Source organism: Amblyomma maculatum, chromosome 3 (genome assembly GCF_055883805.1).
Source record: "Amblyomma maculatum isolate TAMU_Amacu chromosome 3, ASM5588380v1, whole genome shotgun sequence".
Classification (NCBI taxonomy): domain Eukaryota; kingdom Metazoa; phylum Arthropoda; class Arachnida; order Ixodida; family Ixodidae; genus Amblyomma; species Amblyomma maculatum.
In genome coordinates this window covers 24,944,997-24,964,279 of record NC_139346.1, presented here as the reverse complement: position 1 = coordinate 24,964,279, position 19,283 = coordinate 24,944,997, and the positions used below count along the sequence as shown (strand labels likewise).

At 47.1% G+C, this 19,283-nt stretch overlaps 1 protein-coding gene across 4 annotated transcripts in view; it reads right to left on the bottom strand.

The window, feature by feature from the left end:
- The window catches only part of LOC146194364 (small G protein signaling modulator 1-like), a 164,881-nt gene that overhangs the window by 40,083 nt on the left and 105,515 nt on the right, over positions 1 to 19,283 (bottom strand). For 3 of the 4 annotated variants that reach the window (XM_084597375.1, XM_084597378.1, XM_084597377.1), the window contains exon 19: positions 13,582 to 13,691. The exons of the other annotated variant lie outside the window; for it this stretch is intronic. In XM_084597375.1, coding sequence (XP_084453501.1) covers positions 13,582 to 13,691 — 110 coding nt within the window. The remainder of the gene's footprint in view (positions 1 to 13,581; positions 13,692 to 19,283) is intronic. 4 annotated transcript variants of the gene reach the window in all.

Sequence of the window (19,283 nt, the reverse complement as noted above, 5' to 3'; positions counted from 1 at the left end):
GGTTTCGTGTTGCATTTCGTGAGCCCTCGTTTTGCACGCCGCTTGTTGTGAGCTTGTGTCCGTGAGATGTGTTCGCGTGGGAAATACTGTGCCAAGACGGTGAAGGAGAAAGTGGCTATTTTACGCGAGGTGGATGAACGGAAGGCCAGCAAAGTGGAAATCGCGAAAAAGCACGGGATTCCACCAAGCACGTTGTCGACGTACGTCTGAAATAGGAAGGCCATCGAGGATGCCTATGAAGCCGAAGATTTCGCCAGCAACAGAAAAAGGCTTCGGTTAGCCAAGTATCCGGAAATTGAGACCGCTGTGATCACGTGGGTGAAAGAAATGAGAAGCGCTGACATTCCACTGAGCGGCCCAATTATCATGGCGAAGGCGGCCGATTTCGCCCTGCGCTTGAATGTAGAAGATTTTGTCGCCTCCGAAGGATGGTTTCACCGCTTTAGAGACAGACATAATCTTGTCTTCCGGGTGTTGTCTGGAGAAGCCAAAGAAGTGGATGCAGAAACTTGTGCCACGTGGCTAAGCGGTGCTCTGCAGCAGTACTTAGAAAGCTACTCGGCACATGATATATTCAATGCTGATGAGACGGCTTTGTTTTATAAGCTCCAGCCCGACAGAACAGTAACATTTAAAGGGGACAGCTGCGCTGGCGGCAAGCGAAGCAAAGAGCGGATTACTGTTCTGGTCACCGCTAACACGGCCGCTCGATGGAAGCGCAGGTGCGGCCTGCTGCATCGCGCCGCCGTCAATGGGCGAGCGTGTCCTTGGGGAGTTTACAGTTGCGCCCGCTGTTTCTGCTGAGGGCGCCACTGTTCAGGGACACGTCACCGTCGGAATTGCGGGCTCGGGGCGCGCGGTTTTGTTCGACTCTGGACGCGTTCGCCTCAGGTCGGCGTAATCAACTCAAGTTTTATTGTGTGCGCGTGTGTGAGCTCGTTTACATCTAGACGGGACGCGTTTGCGTTATGTGCTGGGCTCGCTTCGTGCTTTTTGCTGTGCGCACGTGCGGTGGTCCGTCGCACGCGTGCGGCGCAATGCCGCGAAACTGCTGTGTGCCGCTCTGCGATACAAACGCGAGAAAAGACCCTACCGTGAGGTATCATGAGTTCCCATGCGACCTCCAGCGTAGGGAAGCGTGGCTCAAGAATATCTCCCGCCAAGGACAAGCGGGAAAAAGTAGCAAGTGGGCGCCTAGCGACAGGTCTCTGGTATGTTCCTTACATTTCACAGAGAATGACCGAGAGCTCTTCGAAATTTAATCACAGCTACTGGTTAAGCCAGTCAGGTTCCTTACTCGTGCACACGTTGAACCAAACAACCTGGAGAAAATGAAAGTTTGCAGGGCCACTCAAATCTTTTCTCCGGCAGTAATAGCAACGCTACAATTTCTTCAAGAGAACCCGGAATGTCATCCTGAAGCATGCCACTTCAAAGACAGCTCGGCTACAATATATTTCATGCGAATGGTTGCGAAATGGTATGCCCTACATGATATCGGTGCAGTGAAGGCAAGCGGGACGCATGAGAAAGCATTCTTTTTAACAGATGATGAACGACTCTCCTGGCTGGAGCTAGATTTCATCTGTTACTTGGAAGACCTCCAAATGAATGCTGGGCGGTCGAGGCGAATCACAAAAGAGACCTACGAAGCCACACTCCTGACAACACGGTGGCACTGATTGAATATCTTCTTGACCACCTAAAGTAGGTTCTTTTTTTCTCGGCTCAGTTTTACGTTGTTTGCAACAGGTTACTGAAATGAATTTCATAATTGTAGCTTCCACTATGTCTTAACACGCGGGCTAAACAGTGACCCTGTGGAATCGCTGTTTAGCTGTCTTCGGCAGTTCAACGGCGGCAACGACCGGGTGGATGCCAGGACTGCCCTTTTGACAGCGGAGAAACTGCTAAAGGTACTGCTTAAAAATATTCCAAAGTGTGCTCATCAAAGTCACATTAACATGGTGATCACTTGGGCCAGTTCTTGTGTCCCCGTGACTTTCGCTGGTACAATATGCAAGGTCACATTCCTCTCTTTTTTTTTTTTTTTTCAGGTTGGCATCCTACAAGCAGCGAGAAGTGGCAATGCACCCACTTCTTCTGAAATGAAAGCAGCGCTGAGGGTAACAATTGTCCAGATGCTGAAACATATGCCCTGCCAACTGCCATTGAATTTGCTACCAGGGAGCTGACCAGTGAACTCGGATTTTTAACGCTGTGTTCTGAAGCAGAAGAACACTTTGAGGTGGCACCAGTAGCGTTCCTCGCTGGTTATGTTGCGAGAACATGTCAGGAAAAGGTACGAACTGTTTTTTTTTTTTTTTTACATAAGCATACACATTGTTATAAAATTTCCTCTTGTCTGAACGGCCTTGGAAGCAAAGAAACCTGTGCATACAATATTTGTTTATACTCTTGAGATTGTCTGAGTAGGAGCCAATGCGATAGCGTTAAAAGCCCCATTCCGCAGAAACAATGGTGACCGCCTTGTTGGCAAAATGCCGTGAGAATGTCTGTGGCAGGAGGTTTTTTACAGGTGATGTGGCCGGACCCTGATTGTTCGGCGGGATGTGTGGTGCAACGAGACCACATGACATGATAAAGTTGGCAGGAGCTGTGAACTCTGCAGCTTCATTAAGATGAGAGGGTGAGATGGGAATGGAAACCGGGATCCTTGGATCATGAGTCAGGCACGCTACACCGAGACTACACAGGGACGTTCGTATGACTTGGTTAAAGCGGGGCTTTATATCTGTGTCGGGTGGTATAATTCACATAATGTGGTTGCCTCCGACTGTATGCTAAAGAGTATGCATGAGAAGTATAGAGGCGGTAATTAAGGAATGTGTTTAATAAGCGGGTAGCAAGTGCATGTATGCTAACGAGGATCCCAAATTTGTCTACCACTATACCAAGTTGCTGGTTTATGTGATATTTTCTGATGGTTTTCAGGTGACGTGCGAGTCGTGCAAGACCCTGTTGCAGGAACCAAAGCCAACCGTCCCTGTTTACGGGCTAATGAAAAACATGGACAACGGAGGCTTGGTATACCCCAAAATGGAAGCAATCAAGCTTTGTCAGCTTACGCGCGTCTTCATTAACCGGATAATGAAATCTCAAGAGGTCCGGAGAAGCAGCAAGCTGTGTGAACTGTTCATTTCAGTATTGCTTCCGCACTTTACACAGTACCCGCAGCTAATCTGCGAAAAAAACAACCGTGCCCACACTGAGGAGCTTTGCAAGATATTCCTAAGTAAGTTGCTGCGCCCACTGATAGCGAACTGGGCCGGGAATCTCAACGCAACAGTGGAGCGACTTTTAAGGCTATGCCATAAACCTCTCTCCAGGAAGGTTCTCCGTTTGTGAACGTCTTCTTCCTCTTTTTGTGTAACTGTGCAATAAATGTATCTAGTCTTGCTGAAGCAGTTTGTGGTTTCCTCGGCTCCAGTTGCGCTTAGAAAAATTCACAACTTCACTATACTAAATATATTTGTTTTTCTAAATTACAACAGTTTACAACCTTGACGTTCCACGGAAATGTGCTGAATATCAGCGAAGCATCAAGCAATTTTTCTGATCGCGGGTAAGCTAGTTTCAAACTGGAAGACTTGATGCGCAATCTTGAGACTAGAAATTGTTGAATGCTAGCTGTAAGTTGCACAGTAGAGTACAGTCGCCCAGTAGGATCACATTTTGTTATTGGATTGCGCTGGCAGCATAGAAGAGGTTGACATCAATCGTTTGTGTACGCATTTTATGCAAGAATGAGTAAACGGTGTGAAAATGACACGCAAGGAATTCGCGACATTGTGATGTAAAGGATAATGCATTGTGCTACCTTGGCCGCTGAACAGCTTCCAATTGCTGACAGACGAGTGAAATTTTCATCTGACAACCAATTTGACCTGAATGCACATCACGGTAAAGCGCGAACTATCGAGCGGCTTTGAACTACCGTCACAATAAGTTTTTGGTGTACACGCCAGTATATACATCCTTGCGAAGAAAACGTGGTAGTGCTGACATGTTCACACTAGACATGACAGTATATAGGAATTCATGTTTCAAAATTGTGTGAAACGGAGCTCTTACATCCTTAAAACACGCCTCGCTCAAAGCGCAGCCAGGCGCAGCGCTCCGCGCGCGGCTGTCCCTGAACGGTGGCGCCGCGGCGGTGGCGACGGGAAGTAGGCGCCTCCCGCGGGTTTCGGGCGATGTAGCAGGCCGCACCTAGTGCGCGCTTGCATCGAGCGACCGTGCCGCTAATATGACCGGGACGGAGAAGGTCCCTCTTTTTGTTGTCGGCAAGGCACATAAGGCCTAGATGTTTCAAGAACATTAGGACGCTGCCGACGGAATACTCCGCCAACAGCAAGGCGTGGATGACGGGCGAATTGTTTAAAAAATGGCTCTTGAAATTCGATCGGAGGATGGAGCTAGGGAAGCGTCAAGTTCTCCTCATTGTGGATAACTGCTCGGCACACAAAGTCGACGCCGAGCTGAAAGCCACAAGGCTCGTCTTTTTGCCCGCCAACACGACTGCGGCCTTGCAGCCGATGGATCAGGGGGTGATCAGAAACATCAAATGTTTCTATAGGCGCCACATGATCGAGCGCATGACTTTGTGCACTGGAAACCAGAAGACCAGCACCATCACATTGCTCACAGCAATGCACATGTTGGTGCGTGCATGGGAGCAGGTCACGCCGTCCACAATTGCAAACTGCTTCCACCACTGTGGCTTTGCTGCCGGAAGTATGAAAGAAAGTGGCGACGATAGGAGTCCGGAGCCTCTGCCTGCGGCTGTGCGTGCTGTGCTGCAGGACGTCAGTTTTGATGATTACGTTGGAGTAGACAGCGATGCAGCAGTGTGCGGTGCCCTAAGTGATGAGCACATTGTCGCTGAAATTGTTGGGGAGCAGTCTGTCCCAGAAGGGGCAGAAGACGAGGACGACGACGAGGAGCAAGAGCCCGTGCGTCCATCCGCGGCAGAAGTTATGGGAGCGCTGAATGTCGCGCGCCTTTTCTTCAGCTTTGAAGAGGGGGAAGAAGACTCCCTGCGTCGCATTCGCATGCTAGAAGACCGAGTGAGTACGGTAGCCCTCAGAGAGAAGAAGCAGAAGATGATAACAGACTTTTTTGCTAAATAAATGTTTTTCGTGCCCTCCGGGCATCAAACGCCTTCATTTTTGCTCACTTTCATTAGTTCGAATTTTGGTTAATTCGAACTGGCCTGGCGGCCCCGTGGAATTTGAATTAACGAGCTTTTACTGTATTTCAGATATTTTGTTTTTTTTTTTTTGTGAGGAAAGTGATGTTTTTGTGCGTTTTTTATATTTTACTACACTTTTTTGTGATTGTTTTAATTTTTCGGAGGTAATTCTTGAATAAAGACATTCATTTCGCTTACTTCCATTGTAAAGAGAATTTTCTCCTCTACAATTTGATACCAAACACTTCTTCTATACCATGCAAGTTTTTGGCTAAAAGAAAAAAAAAGTTTAGTGACACCACCCAAAAACAACTACTTACTTTTCCCGCGGACAGGAAAGTGCTAATGCCATTGATGTCTCATTAAACTCTCATTAATTTGGCCTTTAAGGGAATGCTCCAATTATTGAATGGGCCTAAAAAAAGTGCCAAAAACTGTGTGCATCACAGTAATTTTATCTGCTGAATACCTGCACGATGGATGTTGCCATTTTAGATGAAGCAAAGTGAGAACGACGTTTTCCTAGGTTCCACAAATACTTCGCTTTGCCTGCATTATCAGGAAGATGCTTTTCTCAAAAAGGAGGGTCCCTTTTCATAAAGCAGCCCCATCGCATTTTGAGAATGCTTCACTGCACAGTCCACATAATCAAGAATTGTGGTGAAGCATGCAGTGCAGTGAAACTGCGGTGAATTTGAAAATTTTCGGTGCAGTATTCATTAAGGTAACTTTCAAATATTCAGATTTCCAAATGTCGGTCTTTCAAATCGAACACGAATTGAATAACAAAGATATTCAATTTGTATTCTAAATTTCCCTATTGCACAAACCAACTTCCTTCACTATATCTATGGTGAGCTGATGAAGAACTGGAAATATTTTGTTGAAGCGGTGTTCGTTGCAGCAGGGCTCGAATGTAGTTGGCTATTTGATAAGAAAAACACACTTATCCATTATTTAGGGAAGCAGCTGAAGCAGCAGCACTTCTAGCTCTTCAAGAGCCATTTTCAGATCACGATCAAACTTGAAGCAATAACTTAGCTGAATGAGTCAAGGAAAAGGAAATTACACTGCAATTAGGCCAGCGGAAAGGCGTACGAACACCTAATGAGGAATGTAGTGGTCCTTCAAGTGCCGTGGCAAGCACCGCCTTCAGAGTGACAGCCATCTCTAGTCCAGGTGATACAGCCTCCATGATTGCTGCTCATTAGCCATGGTCCAAGTACAGAGTGGCATCGAGCTTGTACAGCGTTGTTTAATTGGAGGCAAGGATACACGGAAACCACTGCATACACTCCCGACTTGGGCTGGGGTCCGAGAACATCCCGCACGTGTCACATTGTCAATAAAATTTTCATGCAGAGCGAACATTTTCATTGGCGCGATTGACCTGCATTCTTGTCCTCCAAAGGCTGTGGAGGCTCAGAACCATTATCACGTTGTATGGTACTCCACCCACATTTTTGACCGGTAGATAGTGAATGCCATGAGGCGTGAATGTCAACTCTTTCTACTGTACAGGATGCACTCTCTTGAGGGTAGGAGGCATCAACAAGTTCACAGCATCAAATGGGTGGACTGGCCATTTTAGGAGGATGCCCGAAGAATCTACACCAGTGAAACTGCTGTCATCTACGACATCAATAATAAAGGGCTGAAAACCTGGAAATCTTTCTTAGTGCTGACAAAGCAGGCCTCTCCTTCGAGGCCCAGACATTCCAAAATTTGAGATAAATGATGAAGCATGCTATGACAAAAATTCCAGCAAAGAGCAACTTCCTGTACTATTTTTCAACTGCCTAGTTGATTCAAGAAATGCAAACAGTAGGTTGTCAAAACATTTAAAAACCAACATTCTCCAAAGACTGATCTGGTATGGTTTCGTTTGTAGGGTTTAATATCCCAAAAGTACTCAAGATCTCAAGATATGAGGGACACTGTAATGAAGAACACCGGATAATTTCAATCGCCTGTAGTTCTTCAACATGCACTGACATATAGAGGGGCATAGGCATCTTGTGTTCATGTTCATGTTCAAACACGTGCCAATGTTGCACCAGTGCGGTTATCACAGAGTAGCCCACCATCAACAGGGTTGTGCCAAGGAGTTGGTTGCATAGTGCTCGTCACCCGTTTCGTGAACGGGGGCTGTCAGCTCCCTGGGTGGTAGCGATGAATCCGAGTCGTCCTCGCGCAGCGACGGCCAGGGAGATTCCGCCGCATCCGCTCTCTCAGGGGACGAACTGCTCCCGATGGACGCTAGTGACGAACTCACACTCGCAGTCTCGAACGGAAGCACTTGAGTCTCTGTCACCGAGAAACCGTTGACGCTCAAATTGTCCAATCGGACGGCAGCACTTTCGCAGGGCCAATGGGAGAGCTTGCTGCGCCCTTGCTTCAAATATGCCGCGGGGCGAGAAGGGGTCCACCGCCAGGGCCACGGCGCCGAGCTGTCTAGATGTTCAGCTCATGTTCAAACATGTCGTTTCTCTCCCCTTGGCACGGCTCACCTCTAGTGCACCGGTGTTTTTCAAAAAAGTACAGTCAAGCCCGGTTATATCGAACCTGGATATATCGAATTTTGGTTATATCGAACTCACGGAATATCCCCTTGAAAATCCCATGTAAAAGTATAGGAAAGCCGCGTCATATATCGAACTCAATTTCACCGGTCGTTCGATATATCGAACTCCGCACCACACACTGGAAAGTGTGCCTTCCCCAAAGACGATCGCATCACGCTTGGCCGTTTGCCGCGTGACGTTTTCAAGCCACGCGCGGAAGGAATGAGAGGGGACAGTTCTGAACAGCGCCGCGCCCATTCCCCAAAGGCGTGGGCATCTGCAGTTATTGTTTCCCGCGCGCCAACACATGACGTTTGCAAGCCATGTGCGTGGGTGTGCCCATTCTTTTGCGGAGCTATCTCTCTCCTTCAGCACGCGCTACGCATGCGCCAAGCCAGCTCAGCCCGTTTTCAGACAGACGTCGGACGCTTTCTACAGCATGTGTTGCGAACCCTCTGTGCGCGGCGGCTGACATGGCTATGGCACCTGCGGACGTTAAGAAGCGGCAGCTCTCTCTGTTTTTCTTTCTTTCTTTTTTGCGAGAGTCATCCTTTCTTATCGTTGTGCTGTATGCGCGACGTATCGTAAGATATGGCGGCTGCGGACGTTAAGAAGCGGCAGGCTTTTTTTTTTTTTTTTTTTGGCGGGAGCCGTTTATCTTTGCATGTATGAATCAACAGAAGCACGCGGTCTGCCGCTGCGATCATGACGCCCGCCCCAAGCGCCGCATGATAAATGGAACCAGGCTTGTGCAATCAAGCCATCACGCGCACTCTGCCAAGTTCGCTCCCGGCCACCGGAGGAGCTATAAAAAGATAAACGCGCCCTGATGTTATCGCTGCGCAGCATCTTGGCACGCTGCCAAGAAATGAGCTGTGGATGAGACGAAACGGAGTGCGACATGCAAGCGAAAACGCTGGCGATTTCTGCCATGGCGACACAGAAACCTTGTTTTGAGCTGTTGCGGCAGAGGGACGCAGTTCCAACAAGTTAGAAATTTTTCGCTCTGTCGCTGCCGCTCGTCGCCGAGATCGCTCAATCGCTTGCATGCGAGCGAGCTGGTCTTAACGCATTTTTTTTTCTTTTCAAATTCTCGGGTGAAAAAGTGGACGGTGGGTTCATTATGCGAGTGGATTGATTACGCGACACATGCGGTATCGTTTTTCGGCATCGTAAGTGCCGTCACAAGCCGATTTTTGTATATCGAATTATCGATATATCGAACTATTTCGCTATCCCCTTCGAGTTCGATATATCCGGGTTCGACTGTATCTGGATTTTGTGAAGGAGGCGTTCGCCGGAGAAGTTTGGCGTCCGGCCGAATTTCTGGGCGGCTTTGGCCGGGCACTACCGCACCCCCACCGTCAGACAATGCGCCAGGAAGACGAGCTGCTCGCATGTGGCTCGGATGCCAGGCGCTCGTTCGCCAGATTCCTCCAAGCTCACGTCCAGTGTCCGGGCGCCAGGTAGCCTCACGTGCCTTGGGTTCCACTCGACAGGTCAGGATCTCTGCCGACAGCCTTGTTGCCGGGGCACGTCGATCAACTTCGCTCGGGTCGCTCCAATGCCCTTGCCTCTCGCCACTGGTAGTGGTAGGCTGTTCTGCAGCTTGCAAAACCGACCGGCAGCAGGCAACAACCAACACAAGCAAGTACCCTCGGTCACCCGTCAAACACCAGACAGAGGCAAAATTTCAAATTCAATTAACTAAATTGTTGTTCCTTTTTTGCTCCCACTACAACAAGGGACAAGTGTAGGATGCAGTACAAAAGGTTCAAACAACAATTTTGCACATTAATGATACACTAAATAGCAGAGAAAATTAATAATCAGTAATTGAAAAGTCCCCTTGAAATCATTTGGGCCGTAAACCACAAGTGAGGAAGCAAGGAGGTCATTCAATTTTGCCCCAATCTGCCTACAAAGTTACCGTTAGCGATGAAACGCTCGTCGAAGGTAGCCACTTCTCGAATGCATGGCTCAAAATATCCGAGTTCACACTGTGCTGTTCTCTTCCGCAAGTGGCAGGATGCGTAGCAGTATTCGGGCGGTTTGGCTCTTCTCTCTCCGCTACAGCTTCGGCTGTCCATTTCTCTACGAGACCTTTCTTTCCACTTTGTGCGTGAAAGAACAGATGAGGACAAGTTACTCGCTTTATTGAACGATCTGTCTCGTTCTTTACGCTTAGCGCACCAATCGCGCATTTTCTCCGCATGGGTGCATTTGCGCCGCTGAGATCGCCGCTTGTTTTCCTTTCGCGATCGTTCGCGTTTTCTCATCTTTCGATGGCACCATTCTTTCATGCACCTGCCTTTCCGCTCTTTTCGGCGGCAGCACTTGAATGCTTGCTTTCTTTCTTTTGGTGCCAGCTCTTTCAAGCTGCCGGTAACCGGAGCGAGTACGGCGCCGGCATCGTCGCCGCGCCTGCATCGCGGCCAGCAGCGCATGACTCACTGCCAGTTGAGTCGGAACAAGGCTCGTTCACGCCAGCCTCCGAACTAGGCATATTCTCTGCAGGCTCGCCACTCAAGTTACCTTGATCCGCTGGTGTGTCGCATCGCTCAGCGCTAACCGGCGCACGATCAAGTTCGTCCGACAACTGGGGTGCTTCAGATCGCGTGAGGTCCATGTTCTCACAAGGGTTGTTTTCGCCAATAGAATTGAGCACGTCAGGACACAAAAATCCATGGCTCCTGTCTAGTCCCTCGCTGTCGACTTCACAGGTGTGGTTCTCGACAGCATTCGCGTCATTGGTCTACCTTCGCTGTTCAACACTCGTGGGCTGTGCAATTTCCATAAGCATCACTTCGTTTTTCCGCGAGTGATGATCTACGACAACGCCGATCTCAGAAATAGCCAACTTGTCGTCTACTAGTCTGGCTACACCTCCGCCACGCTTGACAACTTCTGCTTCTGAGTTGTCAGGCGGTTGATTTACTGCCAGTTCCCCACTCTCGTTTCGTGGATTGCTTACAGCTATGTGGGGCGGCGTGCAGGACGCTGTCACTGCGGATTTCTCGCCGATGGAACTGGCTCCAACCGCCTCAGCTGCCAGTGGCTTGACCAAGGTAACCTGAGACATTTCTGTTCGAGACTTGATCGGCTCGCTGCTGCGGTCGCATTGCTCGGCTGCAACCCAAGCTGTGTCTCATTCTCTGGTGCAAGTCCAATTTGCTCTGAGACTTCCTGACTGTCTAGCCATTCGGTTATAGCAGCTTTCAATTGATATGTCAAATCCAAGAATGTTTTGATACAGTTTTTCTCACGCCGATACCTGTCCCTAAGCTCCATTGGTGACATCTGATGTCTTTTCAGTAAAGACTCTTTCAGGTGATCGTAGTTTTTCAAGTCACCGTCTAACACGCACTTGAGTTCTTCAGACGCCTCAGCGGAGAAAAGAGCTACCAATTGTTGTTCTCAAGTATCTCGCTCGAAGCACTTACTTTTGCAGACACACTCGAAATCTGCCAAATACTCTGCCATATCCTCGGCGATGAGGAATGGCTGCAGACATTCTTGCGGCTTCAAACTGTTACCTTGAATGGCAATTAAAGCTTCATGCCATTCAACACTAATTTCATGTGCTGAAAGCTCAAGCTGCATAAGCTTCTTCAAGCGGGGAAAACCGCCTTTTCCGTTCTCACCTTTCACGCTCATAGCACTCTTGGTGTTCAAGCCTTTCACACTCATAGCCCTCTTGGCGTTCAAGCCTTTCACGCTCATCATACTTTTGGAGTTCTAGCCTTTTGGCTTCCTCCTTTCCTTTTCTCTCTTGAATATCATGCCAAGCCTCTGCGGCTTCCTCAGCCGTCACTTCCTCTGCCTGCATAATCTCAAGAATCTACTCTTTCTTTTTGTTGAGCCCAAACCGATGCCAAACTCATCACAAATTTGGAGAGGTTCTCTGAACTTGTAACTCTCCATCTTTTACACCGACCTCTTGCTGTTTGCCTTTTTAGAAATGTGTACTAGAGGTTTGCTATCTTGCTCCTAGCAAGAGACACGCAAGCTTTTCTCACACTGATTGCCCTCTCAGCAACCCTTGGCTTTCAAAACACTTCCTGTAGGCTTAAAGCACGCAAGGTTAACACAATGCTACCCTCAGCCTTTCTCTAAGCTACTCTGTTTGTCAGAGAAAGTCTGGCATTTGAGGGAAACTTCAGGTACTCACTGCGCCGAGGTGCCTGACGTCGGCCAATCCCACCGCTGCCACCAATGTTGTGCCGGTGGGGTTACCACAGAGTACCCCACCGTGAACAGGGTTGTGCTAAGGAGTTGGTTGCGTAGCACTCATCACCCGTTTCGTGAACGAGGGCTGTCAGCTCCCTGGGCGGGGTAGCGATGAATCCGAGTCGGCGCTGGTGAGATGAAGAAAAAGCTTTATACACTATATACAGGCATTTACACATTGAGATCGGCTCTGGGGCTGAAAGCTAACATAGCCATACACGACTGTTCTCGTCCAGCGACGGCCGGGGAGATTCCACCGCGTCCGCTCTCTCAGGGGACGAACTGCTCTCGATGGACACTAGTGATGAACTCACACTCGGAGTCTCGAACGGAAGCACTTGAGTCTCCGTAACCGAGAAACCGTTGACGCTCAAATGGTCCAATCGGACGGCAGCACTTTCGCAGAGCCAATGGGGACAGCTTGCTGCACCCTTGCTTCAAAGATGCTGCGGGGCGAGAAGGGGTCCATCGCCAGGGCCACGGCGCCGAGCTGTCTGGATGTTCATCTCATGTTCAAACACGTCGCTTCTCTCCCCTTGGCACGGCTCGCCTCCAGTGCACCGGTGCTTTGCACAAAAGTATCCGGATTTTGTGAAGGAGGCGTTCGCCGGAGAAGTTTGCCGTCCGGCTGAATTTCTGGGCGGCTTTGGCCGGACACAACAACGTCCACAGAAAAGCGGCTGCCACAGTCGTTTCGAGTCTAGGCCCCCAGCTATGCAGCTCATCTGCCTTACCACTACACTAAAAATTAGATTCAATCTTCAAAGGGCCCAGGAAAATGTTCACATTATCGAATGACCCCCAAAAAAACTGATAATTGCATGCATTACGGTAAATTTACCAAGAGAAACATTTTGAATTTTAGGGCAACAAAAACAAACAAGAGAGAGTTTGGTTTTGTCTGTGGGGTTTAACATCCCAAAGCGACTCAGGCTGTGAGAGACACCGTAGCTGAGGGCTCTGGAAAGTTTGACCACCTTACATCGCACAGTACATAGGCGCCTTGTTTTTCACCTTCATCAAAAGCGGCCACCACAGCCCGAATTCGATCCCGCATCCTTGGGCACAGTAGTCGAGCTCCCTAACCACTGAACCACCACAATGGGGTGGACAAGAGAGGGAAATACAACAAGTCCTAACTTGAAAACGGACATACATGCTTTAAGGAAGGAAACATGCATGCCGAGCTATCAACCAATTTTGAGAAGGCAGCAACATAACTAAAAGGATAAATGCCATAGAGACTAACCAAAGGAAACTGAGCTATGACACTGCAAGCTAAAAATAGCTGAAGATGCATGTAAAAAACAGAGGAAACACCCCTGCTACCTAAGAGCAAAACCAAAAATGCTATGCAGCATTTAAAAACACAGACTCTCTTTCCAGCAGAACAACTGCCCTGTCACTGATGCACTTATCTTTATCACACTTGCAAATGAATGACTCCTTAAGACTCTCCTCCCTCGAGCAACCTTAGTTTTTTAAAGCTTCTACAACACTCAGGCTTGGCTGGATTAAAAGCACCATGCTCCATTTGGTTTGACAGCTTGGCTGATCATGCAGGTTCTGTACCTGGATGAGGGAGCGCATGTTGGCAAAGTGGTGGTCCATGGCTCCCCCGTGCGGGAAGTTGGCAGCCATGCGCTTCATCAGCTCACAGAAGCAACTGTATGTCAGCATCTCTGCACACCACAAATGCACAACTCAAGTGAGCCACTCTGGGAAGATGATGTGCACACTCGACGGTAAAAATGCTGTCACCCAGGTTGGCTCTCTATCTGTAGCCCTTGTGCATAACTGCTGGCTTGCAGCTGCTTTCATAAGCACTCCAGCCCCATTTCTGGCCTCTGGGTGCCCTGAATGTCTCCAGGCTGAGACTGAGCAGTGCCAGCAGTAGCAGTACAGTTCACTCTCACTTTGGCAAAAACTTTTGAACTGGCATTTCAAAACTGCATGTTGTGAACAGTTGAAGAGGGAGAAAAAAGGAAGACTACCCCCACTTCTGACTTCAGGATGGAATGACAACAGGGATAGCACCCCCACTTGCCCCCAATAGCTTTGCTGAAGTGGCAAGGGGGTCTCTGCTCCCAGTGGACCTCTTTCTTTTATTCAAGGTACTCTGCTACAGCAATGCCTTAAGGGTCATGAAAAAGGGCAGCAGACATTGCACAACATTGCAGCACCCCCTAGGCCGCCACAGCCACCAAAAGCACCTAATACAACAAAGGGAATAATACACAACAACCTCATGCAACAAAGGGAAGCGCAGACCAAATGACCATAGAAAGGAAAGAAACCACCTGGTTCAACCTTCCTTGTTCGAGTGAATAATGTATAATCTGCCCAACTCGCCATCTTGTTTCACCTAGTACAAGAGAACAGTTAGAGCTGGCTATAAATGAAACTGAGAAAAGTCTGCGATGTGTTACACAATATTCAGAATAGTGTTCCTCTGAAGGAGTATGGAAAGCTGGCCAAGTTGGTATCTGTTCATTGTAGGTGGAACAGTGCGAACTAGACGAAAGACAAAAGCAGAAAGCAGGAAGACACAGAGTTTGTCTGTGTCTTCTTCCTGCTTTTGTCTCTTTTGTTCATGCTGTTCCACCTACAATGCTTCCAGCTTCTGCAGCAAAGATCCAAAGTGAAAAAGGGGAACCAACTAAATCAGCCCAGCCCTGTCTTTAGCTTGCATTCAGGAAACAGTCCCAAGTTCTTGAGTGTAAGCCTGTCGCTCAGCTCAGGTAGCATTAGCTGTTTTTACAGGTCCAACCCTTGATCCTCAGACTGCACTTCCAGCGCTGTGATCACCTGCTCTTAGGTCCAACATTGAGTAACCAGTCTTCCACAGAGAGGTCATATCCACAATTAGGAGGTCATCCCACAGATACCAGCCTCACCCATTATGCAGCACAATGTTGGTGCGTAGAACTGGCTCACACCAGGACTCCCACTGGCATGGCTTGGCCACTCCAGCCAGTGAAACGAGCACCACCAGGCCTTTGTGATTCTCCTCCTCTGAGATGACATCGGAAGCTGCCGCTATCACGTGCGGCCAAGTCTAGTTCAATCCTGAACAGAGGCCTCTCTTCCCCAAACATCCCAGCCTTGTTCCCCAGCCTGCCTGGCCTTGGTACCCCTCAACTCCCTTTGCACTCAGATTGCGAAAAGGGGAAGAAGAATGGAAATACAAGGTGCCGCTCTGCCATGGCCTGAAAAGTAGCCTCGGCTGCAGCACGCACAATGTGATGCGGTATGCACGTGTTCCAGGTTGTGCATTCCTGTGCCAATCGGCATGTGCAACTATTGAAATTTTCAAACACACATTGAGTATTGAACATCTGGCCAGCGAGGAAAAATGAAAAATGAAAAAATAGCAAACACCATTTTTCTTGATTACTTTAGAATGAACACAGTATTTCCAAACAAAATTTAATGTAGAATTGCACAGCAATAAAAAATCCAGCATAAATTTTATGAAAATTCCAAACACTGGTTTTTTGCACAGGGAGGACCTGCATGAAGGAAAGTGCATTACACCAGGTCGAGCTGTCACATCACTACTGAATACAATAGACTCTCATTATTCTGGCCTTCGGGAGACCAGAAAAAAATGTCCAAATTAACCGAAAGCTCTAATTATGAAATGGGCCTGAAAAAAACTGCCAAAAATCATTTTCATCACAGCATAATTGTATCTGAGGAACGCCTGCACAATGGTTGTCTACAAGTGATATGAACCCAAAGTGAGAGCGATGTCTTTTTCCTGGTGTAGTGAAGTGCTTCCCTTTGTGCACACTGTCGAGAAGACCCTCTTCATAAAACGACCCTGCCGTGTCTTGGGGATGCTTCACCATACAGTAAACACAATAAAGCGTTGCGGTGAAACTGTGGTGAATTCGAAAATTCCCGGTGTATCTGATAATTTTCTAATGTTCAGAGAATTCCAAATATCAGTTTTCCGAATGCAAATATGAATCGAATAAAAAAACATACTCGATTCATGCTTCATATTTGAAATTTCGAACATTTGCAAACCCTGCAGTAAAGGAAGCAATCCACCCAACACACACAATGTCTGGAAGCAGTTTCTGGCCCCCCCCCCCCCCCCCTCCCCCCCATCCAGTACTGACTACTGCTCGCGACACTGACCAACAACTGCTTTTACTGCCTTACAAATTTGCCAGGTTAGTGGCCACACATGCAAAAAAATCTCTAAGCATCCATGGCCCAATCACCTTTGCATCTTTTCTCATTGGTACTCAGAAACAGCAGCTCTTTTTATGTTTGAACGTGCGAAAGGCCTGCTCGCACATTTATCTGAGAACTGTGAAACAGCACGAACTTCTGTTATCACTTCCACCGTGGTGCCTTAGTACAACCACACAACGACTGTTCTTTTGCAGGCAGGTGTCCAGAGCCTGCACTAGCTATACTTTCATTGCCTTTATTTATCTCATTTATTTTTCCCTCAAAGGCCCGAGGGCATTACAAATGGAGATTCTGTGCCAACAAGAACACTAGAAAACAAAGAATACCCGGGCAAACAAAAGCAATAAGAAAAATAACAATACAAAACAGGTAAGTGATGTTGAAAAAATTATATACAAAGCTACGCAAAATGCAAGAAGTAAAAAAAAATATGTAAAAGGCAAGAAATCGCAGAAGACAAAAGCAGAAACAATTGGTTGTTTAAAGTATGAGATACTATATATTACTGAAACGATTACCCTCACGAAAAATGATCGTTTTTCCTAGAACAATCTGTGATCAGTGCATGATACAAAGACAAGGAATTCCATAGTGCTAATACAAATGGAGATTCTGTGCCAACAAGAACACTAGAAAACAAAGAATACCCAGGCAAACAAAAGCAATAAGAAAAATAACAATACAAAACAGGTAAGTGATGTTGAAAAAATTATATACAAAGCTACGCAAAATGCAAGAAGTAAAAAAAAATATGTAAAAGGCAAGAAATCGCAGAAGACAAAAGCAGAAACAATTGGTTGTTTAAAGTATGAGATACTATATATTACTGAAACCATTACCCTCACGAAAAATGATCGTTTTTCCTAGAACAATCTGCGATCAGTGCATGATACAAAGACAAGGAATTCCATAGTGCTAACGCATGCGGAAAAAATGAAGAAGTCAGTGCTAACATGCAACAGTTGATGCAAGCAATGCCATTATTATGATTTAGGTGGCTGTGGGGTGTTGTGGCTTCGTGTGTCTCAGGAGCGGCTGATAAAAGAAACGATGCAGAAGACAAGAGATGAGATAACATGCAGCGCAGCATGATTAATGGAATGGCTACGAACTGTTTCAATGTTGTGATACTGGTGTCTCTTGAACAGCAAGATGTTATAAACCAGATGGCGCAATTCTGCATGGTTTCAAGATCGGCAGCAATATAAGCTTGTGATGGGTGGCAAATGGATGACACACACATATTCTAGTTTCGGGCGAATTATACATGCTAGTTTATTCATTTCAGGAAGTGTGGCCACCAAATTACGTCACAGGTAACCGAGTGTGCATGAAGCTCCAACGCAAATGTTTTGAATGTGGGTTACCCATGACAGTGAGTGCGTTAAGTGGAGGCCAAGATATTTACAGGCTAATGTAGGATCAATGAAAAGTGAGCCAATACTATACTGATGCAGATTCGCAGCGTGTTTCCTTGTGAATAACATAAATTTGCACTCGTTAATGCCATTTTCCCTTTTTTCTTCCTTTCAATTTCCAAGGCACCAATAGTGTCTGATCAAGCAGTTGTGATCCCTAATGGTGTCACATTGTTCTACACAACTGGTGCAATGTCTTTGAGACTGTAGTCATTTTTTGTAGACAACAACAAAAGAAACTTACAAATTAAAGGGTTGCTTACAGAAAATTGAGGGGTGTGTACACTCCTCCTAAGGGGGTTGTGCTGATGAGCTAGTGATTCACTCCGCCATCAGACAACCATAAATCCGCCTCTTGCGGCAGAAGCTCATTATGTGGGTCTTTTCCTTTTTTTTTAACCATCATTTTTTTAATTTTTGGTCCATGACCCCTTTTCCCAAGCATTTCACCCCAGAAGAGCCGAGCCCCAGGTCAGGGAGTCTTGTACCCACTGGAAACCACTGGGTAGCCGGCCGCACCGGGTATCGAACTTTGTATCTGGTGTTTAAATAGTGTTTCATCAAGTGACCTCTAGTAGTGTCATACTGTTCTACAAAACAGGTGTAATTTTTTTGAGGCTGTAGTCATATTTTGTGGACAATAATTAAAGAAACTTACAAATTAAGAGGGTGATTACAGAAAAAATTAGGGGACATGTACACTCCTTCAAGGGAGGGGTGGGAGGTCCCTGGAGTTGGGTGACCAGCTTTCTTAAGACAATGCATGTTTCTTTAAAAAGCATAATCCTGTCAGTGCTCACTTGATTTCACCAAGCAAGATTTTACAGTGACTCTTTTTACTTTCTCTGAGTGTGCCAGAGCAAATGGAAGGAGTGGCTTCTTGCCCATAGGCCCAGCAGGAGAATTGCGGTGGTCTGTTCATCATTTCGAGTTATTGATGGCATTGCATCCCTCGTTGTGTCCTGACTCCGACACAAAAAAAACTGTTTTCAGAAATTCCGAGGGGAACTATTTTTAAAAAGAAAGAACAGGAAATCAAAACTGAAACTCGTTTCATGGCCAGAAATGACGTTTCAGCTGATGAAACGGTGACGTCGCTTACAGTATTGCAAAAACACTCGCACGCACGTTGGATGTTGGAAATAAAGCCTGGAAATCATGACACAGTACATAAAATGTCTGAGATAGCCTAATACAGGCTTCAAAATTTTATGATCATGCTGGGAGCAAGCAGTAAAGCAGGTATGATGTTTGTGACATCACAAACGCATCGTCTCAACTAAGGCCATGAAAACTGCACATAGTTGCATGCGAACAAATTATCGCCCAAATCTGGCAGAGCGCTTCAGGGCGGAGAGGAAAACCTACAGCAATATTTCTATCAGAATAAGCGAATGTCGAAAAACCTGCAGAGTTGCCCTTTAAGCTGTGACCAGGGCAAGGGCTGAACGCTGGCCCTAGGAAAAAGAACTCTTCTACCCACATGTTGCGACACCACAACAAGGGTGATAGGTGAAGCACTTGCCATTTTAAAACCCTCCATTAAATGTATCCAGCCAGCCATTTTCATGTCTAAGGAAGAGAACGCTGCTGTTTCTCAGTGCCAATGACAACGCGAATGACTGCAGCAATGGCAAGGAGACAGCA